The sequence below is a fragment of the Azolla caroliniana genome, unplaced genomic scaffold, assembly GCF_043228905.1.
Source record: "Azolla caroliniana isolate FFs.n. ecotype wild unplaced genomic scaffold, voAzoCaro1.0.p SCAF_17, whole genome shotgun sequence".
In the NCBI taxonomy this organism is placed as follows: domain Eukaryota; kingdom Viridiplantae; phylum Streptophyta; class Polypodiopsida; order Salviniales; family Salviniaceae; genus Azolla; species Azolla caroliniana.
This window is the reverse complement of record NW_028230452.1, coordinates 12602444-12615780: the sequence shown is the minus strand read 5'-3', so window position 1 is coordinate 12615780 and position 13337 is coordinate 12602444. Positions and strand designations below refer to the sequence as shown.

The window sequence follows — 13337 nt, the reverse complement described above, 5'->3', positions numbered from 1 at the left end:
TTTTCTGCAACAACGATTCGTGTGTTTCCTTGGTTGTGGCCGAGAGGTGAAGTTTGGAAAGTGTCGATCGATTTTCCATCAATTTGGTATCAGAGCGGGCTGCTGCAGAAAATGGAAGGCGGCGGCAGCGGGCAGCCGGGGATGATGGTGCTGAATGCACAGAATTACGCCGACTGGAAGATCAAGATGGAGGATCTTCTGATTGTTCGGGACCTGTACGAACCGATTGACAGGTCGGAAATACCGAAGGGGGTACTTGAGTCGGAATGGAGGCTTCTAAACCGGAAAGCCGTTGCAACCATTCGGCAATACGTCGACGTGAGCGTTCTACAACATGTGGCGAACGACACCAACGCATATGAGATGTGGCGGAAGCTGTCGGGCCTCTACGAGAGGAAGAATGCGTTGAACCGGACCTCCCTGATGAGGAAGATAGTGAACCTCAAGTACCGGGACGGCGAGAGTATGGTGGAACACGTAAGCACGTTCATGGGATTCGTGAACCAGCTTGCGGCGATCAAGTTCCCGCTGGAGGATGCAATGCAAGCCATCATTCTGATGTGTACATTGCCGGAAAGCTGGGAGAACTTGGTGGTGACTCTCAGCACCTCCTGCACCGAAGATAACTTGTCCCTACAAACGGTAAAGACAAGTATTTTGAACGAAGAAGCGCGTCGGAGAGATAAAGAACCGGCCTCCGATCCGAAGATGTTGTTTACCGAATCGGATCGGGGAAGACAACGGAACCGGAGTCCGCAAAGACGGGAGAAGTCGGGGACCCGGTCGCAGTCAAGAGGAAGGCCCACATGCTTCCACTGTGGGAAGCCGGGGCACTTCCGAAAGAATTGTCGGCATTACCGAAAAGACAACGGAACCGACGACACCGATTCGAAGAAGTCTTCGGAACGGAACGGTGCTTACCGGGGAGCCACGGACCGGAATGGTTCGGATCGGCGAGGGCAGGACCGGAAAGGAACGACAGCACTCGCGGCAAGTGAAGAGGAGATCATGCTCATCACCGAAGAAGGTGAACTAAACATTGCCGGCGATGAGACGACCTGGGTGGTCGATTCCGGAGCATCGTTCCACCTGACCCCGGAGAGAAGATACTTCTCATCCTACACAGCCGGTGAGCATGGCTGTGTTCGGATGGGAAATGAAGGTACGTGCCGGATTGCTGGCACAGGAGACGTGTGGTTGACAACCCCGACCGGATGCAAAATGCTGCTGAAGGATGTCCGACACGTTCCGGAGGTTCGATTGAACCTGATTTCGGCCAGGAGGCTAGACGATGAAGGCTACACGGGTAGCATCCGGAACGGCGTAATGAAGTTCAGCAAGGGGAGCCTGATAGTGGCTCGGGCCCGGAAGGTCAACACACTGTACCTGATGAATGCCTGGTTGTGTCCAGAGGAGTTGAACGTGGCAGCCGACACTGCCGGTGAGCTGTGGCACAAGAGACTGTGCCACATGAGTGAGAAGGGGATGAAGAGGCTTGCAGAAGACAACCTTATTCCAGTGAAGCATGTGCACCTGGAGAAGTGCACCGATTGCCTGGCCGGTAAGCAGAACCGAACCTCCTTCCACTCAAGGCCACCGACGAGACGTTGCGCACCATTGGAGTTGGTACACACTGATGTGTGTCAGGTAGAAACGAAGTCACATGGCGGAGCCCAGTACTTCGTAACATTCATTGATGATCACAGCCGGAAGCTGTGGTCGGCACCGTTGAAGACAAAGGACCAAGTGTTGTGCGTCTTCAAAGAACTCCACGCGAGAGTGGAAAGAGAATCCGGCAAGAAGCTAAAAGCGATACGAGCGGATAACGGAGGGGAATACCGGGGGCAGTTCGCGGAGTACTGTCGCTCGAAAGGAATCCGGCTCGAGTTTACTGTGCCGAAGACGTCGGAACTGAATGGGCTGGCCGAGAGGATGAACCGGACCATAATGGAGAGGGTCCGGAGTATGCTGGCGCATGCGAAATTACCCAAGGGGTTTTGGGCTGAGGCAATGTCGACGGCGACATATGTGATAAACCGATCACCCTCAGTACCTTTGGACGGAGACACGCCGCAGAGAGTGTGGACCGGTAGGGAAGTATCTTACCGGCATCTGAAGGTGTTCGGGTGTCTCGCATACGTGCATGTGGCTAAGGACCGGAGAGGAAAGCTAGATCCAAAGACCCGGCCATGCATATTCCTCGGTTACGGCGACGACGAGTTCGGCTACCGAGTATGGGACCCGGTCGACAAGAAGATATTCAGGAGTCGAGATATCATCTTCATGGAGAACAAGACACTCGCCGACTGGGAGTCGGAGAAGAAGATGAAGAGCTCCAAGTCGACCGGTGAGGATCAACTCTACGAGGAGCAGTCCCGACCGGCAAGGGACCGGTTAGCACTCGAGGATCCGGCCGGAGACGGTGAAGAAACAGAACCGGCCGAAGAAGATGAAAATGATACTGGAACCGGCCCCGATCCCGAAATGGATTCGGATGAAGAAGAATCGGAAGAACCGGTTACCGAAGCTCCGGAACGGAGATATCCTCTAAGAGAGAGAAGGGCCCCCCGGAGATTTCCGGAACCAGAGCACGTGCTGCTAACCGACGAGGGGGAGCCGGAGAGCTTTGAAGAAGCAAAGCATGACACCCAGAGCCGCAGGTGGTTGAGTGCCATGTAGGACGAGATGGATTCCCTGCATGAGAACCACACATATGAACTTGTGGAGTTGCCGAAAGGAAAGCGGGCACTTCGAAACAAGTGGGTGTTCAAGCTGAAACCGGGAGATGCCGAAAACCCCCCGAGATACAAAGCCAGGATCGTGGTGAAGGGGTTTCAGCAGAAGAAGGGCGTCGACTTCGACGAGATATTTGCCCCGGTAGTGAAGATGACCTCCATCCGGACGGTGCTGAGCATAGCGGCAAGCATGGACCTCGAGGTAGAACAGATGGACGTGAAGACGGCATTCCTTCACGGTGACCTCGAAGAAGAGATCTACATGCAGCAACCGGAAGGATTCAAGAAGAAAGGGAAGGAGCACCTGGTATGCCGGTTGAAGAAGAGCCTCTACGGACTGAAGCAGGCTCCCCGGCAATGGTACCGGAAGTTCGACTCCTTCATGACCAACGAAGGGTACCTCAAAACGCAGTCCGACCACTGCGTGTTTGTGAAGAAGTTCGAAGGAGGAGACTTTCTAATACTCCTCCTGTACGTGGACGACATGTTGATCTTTTATCGGTGGTTAGGGTTTGTCTTCAGAAAAAAAAACATTTGTCGGCAATAGAGGTTCTTAACCCTCACGCTTTGATACCATGTGAAAGTTGATATGCGGAAGCTTTGACAAAACGGTTTATCCGGATAGCAACAAAAAACAGAGACAAGGTTTAATGGAAGCTTGAATCACAGAGATAGAGAGCATGAGACATAGAGAGAGCAAAACAACATAAACTCAATTCAAAATAACAACACTCTGTACATACAATGTGCTCAGTGAGCACTTTTATACAAGTCCTTAAAAGGACTGATAGAAGTACTAACAAGTACTTCAATGCTCATACGGGCAACTAACACTGAATCCTAAAAGTATGCCTATGTATTAGGCTAGATTCGTAGGCCTCTACTGGCCTACCAGTTCCAATCCGATCTGGCTCTTGGTTCTGGATACCATATGGACATTGATCCGATTCTCCGTTCTGGACTCCGATCCGGCTCTGGCTTGTTCAGCTGATTTGGATACATTTAAGCTTGTCCGCTCAACAGTTCTCAACCATTGCACTCTGATACCATGTCAATGTTAATATGCGGAAACTTTGACAAACCGGTTTATCCGGATAGCAACAAAAAACAGAGACAAGGTTTAATGGAAGCCAGAATCACAAAGACAGAGAGAGCAGAACAATAAAATCAATTCAAAATAATAACACTCTGTACATACAATGTGCTCAGTGAGGACTTTTATACAAGTCCATGAAAGGGCTGACAGAAGTAATGACAGGTACTTCAATGCTCATATGAGCGACTGACACTGACTTCCAAAAATATGCCTACGTACTTGGCTAGATTCGTAGGCCTCTAACGGCCTACCGGTTACAATCCGATCCGGCTCTCTGATCCAGATACCATCTGGACACCGATCAGGCTCTGGCTTATTCAACCGATCCGAATCCGGTTGAGCTTGTCCGCTCAACAACCATCACTCTTTTTGCATAGGAGAGTGTATGACAAAGTCTCGTTGATCCATGACCTCCCTAGGTTTAGGGAAAACTTAGGCCACTCAACTTGTTCCCCCCAAAAACCCTTGATCCTTTTGCAAGCATCTCAACATTTAATAGGGAAGAGAAGGAACACAATGAAAAGGCAACATTCATATCTTCCACCAAAAATTAACAAGACATGGCATCATTTATGAGAGATGGTAATGATGGAGATAGATAGATAGATTATATTATCGTCTTCGGAGGTCAAATATGACCTATGAGACCAAAAATATTACATTTCACGTGATACGTGTTAAAGTGAGTAGTGACTCTCTCGATGTTCAAGAACTTTACCAATGAATGTTGCAATCGAGAGTGCACATTGTGGTTGTAAGAGGAATTCATGCAAGGATTGGGCTTGGTCGAAGAGATGTGGAAAGCATGGTCGAATATGATCAAAGGTAAGCATTGTATCAAATTGTGATACTCAGACTCACGAACTTGTTTAGGGCAAAGAGAGAGAGAGAGAGAGAGAGAGAGAGAGAGAGAGAGAGAGAGAGAGAGAGAGAGAGAGTTTCCTCCATCAACTTGGACTGAGTTCAAAGGCACAAATTCCTTCTTGAAAACTAGGGAGGATGTGATCGGAATGCTTGGGACATGTGAGTGAGTGGCACACTCGAAAGACTCTTGTCCAACAACACCACCACCACCACCACCACATGACTTTATTTTGGTTCCTAGTTACTAAAGGCACCTTATGCCTACGCCAGAATCCCTCGATCCAAAAGGGGGCTAGACTTGGGCTTTAAGTTTTGGACAGAGAGACGGGCGGACATGTGGGATGAACCAGTTGCCACACGTGGATGTGGACATATGGTGAGTCACAAGATATTAGTTGCTTTTGTAAAGCCAAGAAGCGGGAGAGAGATGATAAAGAATGAATTTTGAATGGACCAAAATTTAATTAATAATAATAATATTATGTACATACTGTTGTTGTCTTATTCGAAGGAGGAATCTTTTTCTACATGTACTCGCATATGCAGCATATATATATGTGTGTGTGTGTGTGTGTGTGTGTGTGTGTGTATGTATGTAGATATGTAATACATATCGTCAAGAGAGACAAAAAGACGCATAGAGACACTTGAGGGAGAGAAGACATCCGTCTGTATGTACATATATATATATATGTCTTCTCTCGCTCAAGTACATAGATAGAGGAAAAGCAAAACCACCTGGCCTGTACATAGATATAGATATGTAGATAGAGGAAAAGCAAAACCACCTGGGTCAGGTCACAAAACCGCTTCCAAGCGCGTAAAGAGTGGGTTCACTTGAAAAGCGGTTTTGTGAGAGCAGCTGCTGCCTCCTCCTCTACCATTATTGCTTTGCTTCTTCTCTGTCTCTCTGTCTCTGCGCAGGCAGGCACACATACGCCTTCCGGCGATGGCAGAAGCTTCCATGGCGGCTTTCTCAGCTTCTTCTGCCTCCTGCATCGCAAACTCTAGCACTAACCTTAACGTTAAATGGCAACAACATGGGCGGCCTCCTTCTCCGTCTTCGGTATCGGTCACCTTCATTCGTAGCAACAATTTGGCTTCCTCCAACGCCATCTCTGACATATCCTCGCTCACTACTCGTCCTTCTGTGGGATCTGCTATTCATCGCCAAGGTCGTCCGAATGATTTCCAGCTCGTCTCTCCTCGTGCTGTCTCAGATTCTCGCAACGATGAAGTTTGCTTAGATCCTGACGCTGGAGATGTGAGTGAAAGCTTCATATACCTCATTCGAACGATTCTCTCTATTGTTTCCCGTTGATTCATCGCGTGGCGTCCTTAATGTTGATCTTCGCAGGAAACGTTTCTGCATTTCTTTCCCATCGCAACTGAAAATTTACTTCTTATGCATGGCCTTTTCGGCATTTTTATTTATATTGAAACTAAATTTGTTGTTTGTTTGCTCTGTTAAATCCTCTGCTGCATTTGAGATTATTATCAGAAGTGAACCTTTTGCGCTGCTCATTCGTGGATATTGTGCTTTTGCGAATTCTGTGTTGCATTTTATATTATTATCAGAGCTTAACCTTTTACACTGTACGGCCCTGGTGTTTGTGCTTCATCTGTGTAGATTCTTTATGGCTTCTTCTTTCTTACATTTCCTCTCTCCATTTCGTTTTAACGATTGCCAAATACTCTTGCTTTATGCACTGGTCCATGGTGTTTGTGCTTCATCTGTGTAGATCCTTTATGGCTTCTTTACACCCTGAATCTTTCTTACATTTCCTCTCTCCATTTCGTTTTAACGATTGCCAAATACTCGTGCTTTATGCACTGTTAACCCATAGTATTTTACAGTCTACTTCCCACTCAGAATATACATGCTTATCGTGAATTCCTCATGGCTGTCTTCTGTCATATACTCAGTCCTTAGTATGAACAGATCATCCATTCATACCGTTTGGACCATATTCCATTTCTATATAATGCATCATCGTCTGTGATCTGTTTGCATGCTATACATGCAAACACACATATTTTGGATTATCAACCACATCAAACATGTTGTATTGTGGTAGCATCCAACTCTTCCTGCACATTATTTCTGTACTTTTGCTTTCAATTTTAATTGAAACTCTGAACTTGTGGTATGCACATTCATCATTTGACTTTGTAAATATTGTTCTAGAGTGTACTTGGAATCATTCTTGGTGGAGGAGCTGGTACAAGGCTTTACCCTCTCACAAAGAAGAGAGCAAAACCTGCTGTGCCGCTAGGTGCAAACTACCGTCTGATTGATATACCTGTCAGCAATTGCATCAACAGCAACATCAGGATGATATATGTCCTTACACAGTTCAATTCTGCTTCACTGAATCGTCATCTATCTCGAGCATATTCGAGTAACATGGGAGGTTACAAGCATGAAGGATTTGTTGAGGTGCTTGCAGCTCAGCAGAGCCCTGAAAATCCTAACTGGTTCCAGGTAATAAAGTACTAGAAGACTTACATAGCTATTCAATGATTCTGCACGCATGTAATTAACTATACTGTTGAATTTGATATTATGTCATTTTGCATTAACCAAAATAGCTAGCCAGTATGTTGTGGTTTTTGAGTAAAACGGATGTATGACTGAGTTTAAATACATGTGTGAACCTAAATGTGGCGAAATTAAATGTTTAATAACTCACTTGTCATTATCTTGCAGCAGCTAATGTTTCATCAACTGGTTTAGCTAAAATACCTAGGTTGTATATTGTTTGAGAAAAATGACATGTTATGCTTTTAATATATGCATGGAACTTATTTTCACAGGGTACCGCGGATGCTGTGAGGCAGTACCTGTGGCTGTTTGAGGAACAACAGGTCATGGAGTTCTTGATCTTGGCTGGAGATCATCTCTATAGAATGGATTATCAAAAATTCATTCAAGTTCATAGGGAGACAAATGCTGATATTACGGTTGCAGCATTGCCTATGGATGAGGAGAGGGCCACTGCCTTTGGATTGATGAAGATAGATTCTGAAGGTCGTATTGTGGAATTTGCTGAGAAACCAAAAGGGGATTTCCTTAGGGGAATGAAGGTTCGTATATGCATCTATTTGTGCTGAATATTGGTACATGCTTGTAAAGAAGATCCATGCATCAGCTTTCAATTGTTATGCTGATTCATTTTTTGGCAAATCATCTAAATTTTCTCTTGCAACATATTAGGTGGATACTACTATCCTTGGCTTGGATGAGGAGAGAGCAAAAGAGCTTCCATATATTGCTAGCATGGGTATATATGTTGTGAATAAAGATGCAATGATCAAGCTTTTGAAAGATGACTTCCCAAATGCCAATGACTTCGGTAGTGAGGTCATTCCTGGTGCCACAGCCCTTGGCATGAAGGTAATATGATAACCTGTTTCTATCTGTGAATCTTGAGGTAACATATTTAATGTGTTGGGTATCTCATGTCTTCAGGTCCAAGCTTACTTATATGATGGCTATTGGGAAGACATTGGTACCATAGAGGCCTTTTACAATGCCAATCTTGGCATTACAAAGAAACCTCCAGATTTCAGGTGCGGTTGAATTTTAAAATGGATCTGGTATGCTGTTGCTAGATGCAATATATTGAAGTCTTACGCATTGATATATACATTCAGTATCTTCTTAATCAAATAATGTTTTTTATTGTAGTTCTTCACACTTACATTTTTCTAGATTAGTATATTACCTACGTCTCACTCACCCATTCCCTCATGTACTTTATTTGTAAGTCAGGTCTAGTTTTGTGTTTAAAAGTAGAGTAAATCGAATATTTTGGACACGTTCCATAGTCGTTTTTGAAATCCTTTACTGTTATGCTACCTGGATACTTGTACATAGGTCAAGCATGCTTGGAAATGATGTCTGATTATTTTGAAAGAGGATAGAATAATGCTGGAATCATTCAGCTTCTATACTTACGATCATTAAATGATAAAAGATTAACTATGTAGCATGTCATGCCAATTTTAAAGTGAAACAGAAGAAACAATAAAACACTAATGTTTGAATAGGAAAAAGAAGGTATCCAGCCATAGATTACATCTTTTGGGTTGCTGTTTCCAATGAAATGGTGTTCCCATTTTTGTTATCCAGAGATGCCTGTTTCAGGCAGCCATATTTATACTGTGCAGGGTAGAAAATGTGATAATCAAGTAGAGCTGCAGCCTGCATAATGTAAATTGGCTTCTCTCAACATGGAAATATTACACTGAAATTTTTTAATACCTGATCAGATACATTCATCACCGTGTCATAAATCTTGTTTGACTGACATACATAATAATTCTATTTTATTGAAATAATGGTTGTTTTTATCAGAGGCTGATTTGAAACATCCGTCACTGTATCATAAATTTTATTGAAATAATGGTTGTTTTTATCCGAGCTGATCTGATACATTCGTCACTGTATCATAAGTTTTGTTTGATTGGAATACATGGTATTTCTATTTTATTGAAATAATGGTTGTTTTTATCAGTTTCTATGACAGATCAGCTCCAATCTACACACAACCTAGGTTTCTTCCACCTTCAAAGGTGGTTGATGCGGATGTTACGGATAGTGTTATAGGCGAAGGATGCCTAATCAAGGTAATTGTTATTCAAATAACGTGGAACAGTTGCACCAGTCCTTTTCTTATGCAACTCTATTGAAGGGAGAGATTCTGTCATTGCGAGACTAAATATAATATATGGAACCCAAAGCTAACCATCTCTCACAATTTCTCTGTACGTACTATTGTGAAAATTGAATGAGGGAAAGGGAATAATAATTACATAAATCAAGTAAGTATGCGTTGTAGTATGATTAAGAGAATTTGATATACGGTGCTCAATATAGGAGATGTCCACCTTACCATCCATTTCACAGTGAAGTTCTCAAATTTCAATATCAGCCACAGTTTCAATAACAATCTTAATCAGCCTTTTTGTTTTGATCTATGCTCTCCTTCTCTCTGTTCTTGATAATGATGATGGTGAACCTGAAACCGACTTGTGGGATTTCTAGAGGGTAGTAAAATTCCAATCAAATCACCATTCAAGCTAGACTTCATCACTGAACAAATAATAAAACAATGAAAAATATCCTTTACGGTGCATTAACACTCGTATCTATGTCTAGGAAGCTAAATTGTTCTTCAAAGAAGAAAATTCATCTTAGCCCTAAACAATGGCACCTGCTTCTGTGTGTCTTTTATTGATCATTTATAGGAAATGGTTCAATGAGACAAAACCCAAACACCACAAACACAGAAAGGGGGCTTGACTTTTATGAGCTTGTCTCTTATTCCAACGGTAGTACTAAAAATGCACTGTTCTATAGTTATGTACTGATATTTTTAATAACATAAAAATTCTTTCAATTGCTTTAACTATGGGGTATATGCTGGATTATTAAGCACACAACTGTCAACTCCATAAAGTTCTTGTGCCAAAACGAGATTAAACCCCTCAGTTGTTAGAACTTGGGCTTGCAAACTAGGTCAAGTGACACAAGCCATTCACATTTTTTACTAGGTGTCCTGTACCACATCTCTTGACACACCATGAGTGATGGAATTAAACGTGTGATTACTCTCAGGTTAAGGTAATTGTTCGTGCATTCTTCATTTTCACAATATTATCGTGTGTACATGGGTTGAACCTCTTAGGTTGTTCTGTCCTGCAACATGGGTCAAGTGATATAAATCATCTGCCCTTCCCTCAAATATCTCGTACCACCTCTCTTGACACATCTTGAGTGAGCATCCATGTTTGATTTCTCTTCTTATACATAGAAAATGCGAATATTAGAAGTTCATACCATATTTAGAGTGAGCATCCATGTTTGGAAGGTGGCAAGGTCATCAGGGATCTTCCTCATTGTTGATTAGCAAGCAGTACACCTGATCCTACAATGTCAGGCATTTCCCTCCATATATTGTCTCAGGTCTAGTGTTTTTTGCAATTTTTGAAATTAGTATTTTAAAGATGTAGTGAAAATTGGGGTTTCAGCTGCAAGCTTACGGTTTGTCCCTCACACCTAGGTGCTCTTGTGCAAGTACCTGGATCATAACTGGCTGAGTTATTGTAGTAGAACTCTCTGGTTTCTTAAGGTTTTTAGCTTTCATGTGTATGTTTGAGTATCTAGATTGTGGCTGGCTGAAATCTTGTCATAATCCTGGTGATGTCTGAACTTGGGTTTTTTGGCAGCTGTGTAATTTAGCTGGAACTCCAGTGGTCTTGTGTTCTTGGGCTGTGTTCTATCTGATATGACTAGTGTTGTGATCCTAATCGAAATAGAATGAACTACCTCTGTTAGATGCTATGTTTTGGGTGCCAATCGATGAAATACTTTTTATGAAGGTTCATATTCTAATTATATTTCGCTGAAAGCTAATAAACATTTAATAACCACCCCTTAATATTGTTGTTTATTAATAGCTTATCAAAGTTTAATACTAGAGTTAATCACGGCTCCAGAATTGTAAGATACATCATTCAGTGATTGGACTGCGCTCATGGATCTCGGAAGGGGCAATCATTGAAGATGCATTATTGATGGGTGCAGATTATTACGAGGTATATGAGTTTATGCCTTTTGTTCTTACATGCAATCTATGTATGGGATATTATTGAATCTAGTGTACGAGTATGAGCTCGCTAGTAAACAATTGATTTTCCTCCTTTCCATCAAAAGACGGATGATCAGCGGAGTTCTGTTATAGCCAATGGTGGTGTGCCTGTTGGTATTGGTTGCAACACACACATCAGAAGGGCTATTATTGACAAGAATGCTCACATAGGAGACAATGTTAAGGTATATCCTCTAAAAGTCAGGATGTTTCATGTTTCTGATGATTTGGCTTTATAAAACAAAACATGTGCTTGCTTTACAGATCATTAATAGAGATGATGTGCAAGAGGCTGCTAGGGAAATAGAGGGATATTTTATCAAGTCGGGGATTGTAACTGTTATAAAAGATGCTGTTATTCCATCTGGCATGATAATTTAACACATATTAAGATGAACAATGATTCTCTATACACCAACCAGATTCCATTCCTATGTGCAAGTGAGCAGCGAGAACTGGAGATTCTGTCATAAGTGTAAGAGGGGGTTTTTTAATTAGTCTCATGATCATGAGATATTAGAGTATCTCACGATCTGAGATACCAACAAATCTGTGATGATATGCCAGCATGTTCTCAGGGTAGGAATTATGTCTTAATTAAGCTTTCGAGGGGGTGTGATTCGATTTGTGTTGAAGATTGGAAATATGTGAAAAAATAAGGAGTATATATGTGAAAATATGTACTCCAGACTACAAAGTCATGACCTCTGTAAATTTTGCTAATAAAGATAAAACTTTGTCTGATCAAATTTGATCATTAAGTTTTGCTATAAATAAACTATGCAGAGGTAAATTGATTCGATGCTATGCACCTTCACAATTGATCCACAACACCCAATGGATTTGTGCGTCCCATCATCCATAGACATACAATTGACAAGTCGGATCTTTTACCGCCGGTGTAATATATGGGTTCAGTTTTTTAGGGGTTCCCATGCAGGTAGTATACACTTAATATGATTAAGAGTGTATGTACACTTATAAATGAAAAATATCAGCAAATGTCTGATCTGTTACTGCCTGTTGTGATCAAAGTCCCCATTTTCAGAAATGGTCAAAACTGATGGGTTATCAGTCTATTAAGGGTGGCCATGAAGGCAGTATACTTTTGGTATGATTATGTGTGTATGTAACGTGTATAAGTGAAAAATATTAATATTGCTCTTGCTTATGCACAACAATGCCTTTATGAGGTGGAAGATTGAAATCTGTTACACGAGACCTTCGGATGCATAAGAACAGATCAGGAGTTAACTGGAGATCTTGGATAAGAAGAGAAGCACGTACACTCAATCATTGTGCATCCACTTTAATGTGGGCAGAGTACATTTTGTCTACTTTTTAGCGTGATCTTGAACTCTCCATGGTGGTAGTAGTCTCTAATTGAATGGGTGAAAATTTTGGTCTTCCATGTGAAAGTGAAGCATATGGAAATATGTCATCACTTCATATATGATGTTTGTTAGAAAATAATAGGATGATTGTGTTGAAAGTGCGTAGTTTGGAAAACATCAAGGATGCATTATCTATATATATTGGTAGTGAGCAAAGATGGGTATGGAGCTACAACCTAGTCTCTATCTCAAAATAATAAAGTAAAGAGATCGCTCTTGATGAAGATAGCCCGCCTTCTTATATAGGTTCAAACCCTAGGCCCTTGTGAGTGTCCCTTGGTTGCTTATTTTATAAAAAGTATCCAAGTGATGAATACCTCTAAAGTTATGTCGCATCGTAGGATTGAGATAACTCAATCCTCACCTTTCATTACATATGAATCAGCCCACAACTATAGTTACATTTATGCTCATAACATACTCTCCTTGTCTAAATCATTGCAATCTTGCAATGAAAAGTTAGGGAAGTTTGTTTTAAGTGCATCTTTTCACTCCTAAGTAACAAAACCATCCATCCATTTAATTTTAAACTCTCGAATATGCTTAGAACGTAAACATTTAGTTTTTAATCGAGAATTCTTTTTGGCTAATG

General features: G+C 42.2%; 1 protein-coding gene across 1 annotated transcript; it reads left to right on the top strand.

The window, feature by feature from the left end:
- The first annotated feature begins 5595 nt into the window (after positions 1–5595).
- Positions 5596–12100, top strand: LOC147853128 (glucose-1-phosphate adenylyltransferase small subunit, chloroplastic/amyloplastic-like). Its single transcript, XM_087332999.1, has 9 exons — positions 5596–5959; positions 6884–7180; positions 7513–7782; positions 7913–8092; positions 8168–8268; positions 9216–9327; positions 11200–11298; positions 11417–11536; positions 11616–12100. The coding sequence occupies exons 1-9, from the start codon at positions 5645–5647 to the stop codon at positions 11730–11732; spliced, it is 1611 nt and encodes a 536-aa protein (XP_087189125.1). The 5' UTR covers positions 5596–5644; the 3' UTR covers positions 11733–12100.
- The last annotated feature ends 1237 nt before the right edge of the window (positions 12101–13337 follow it).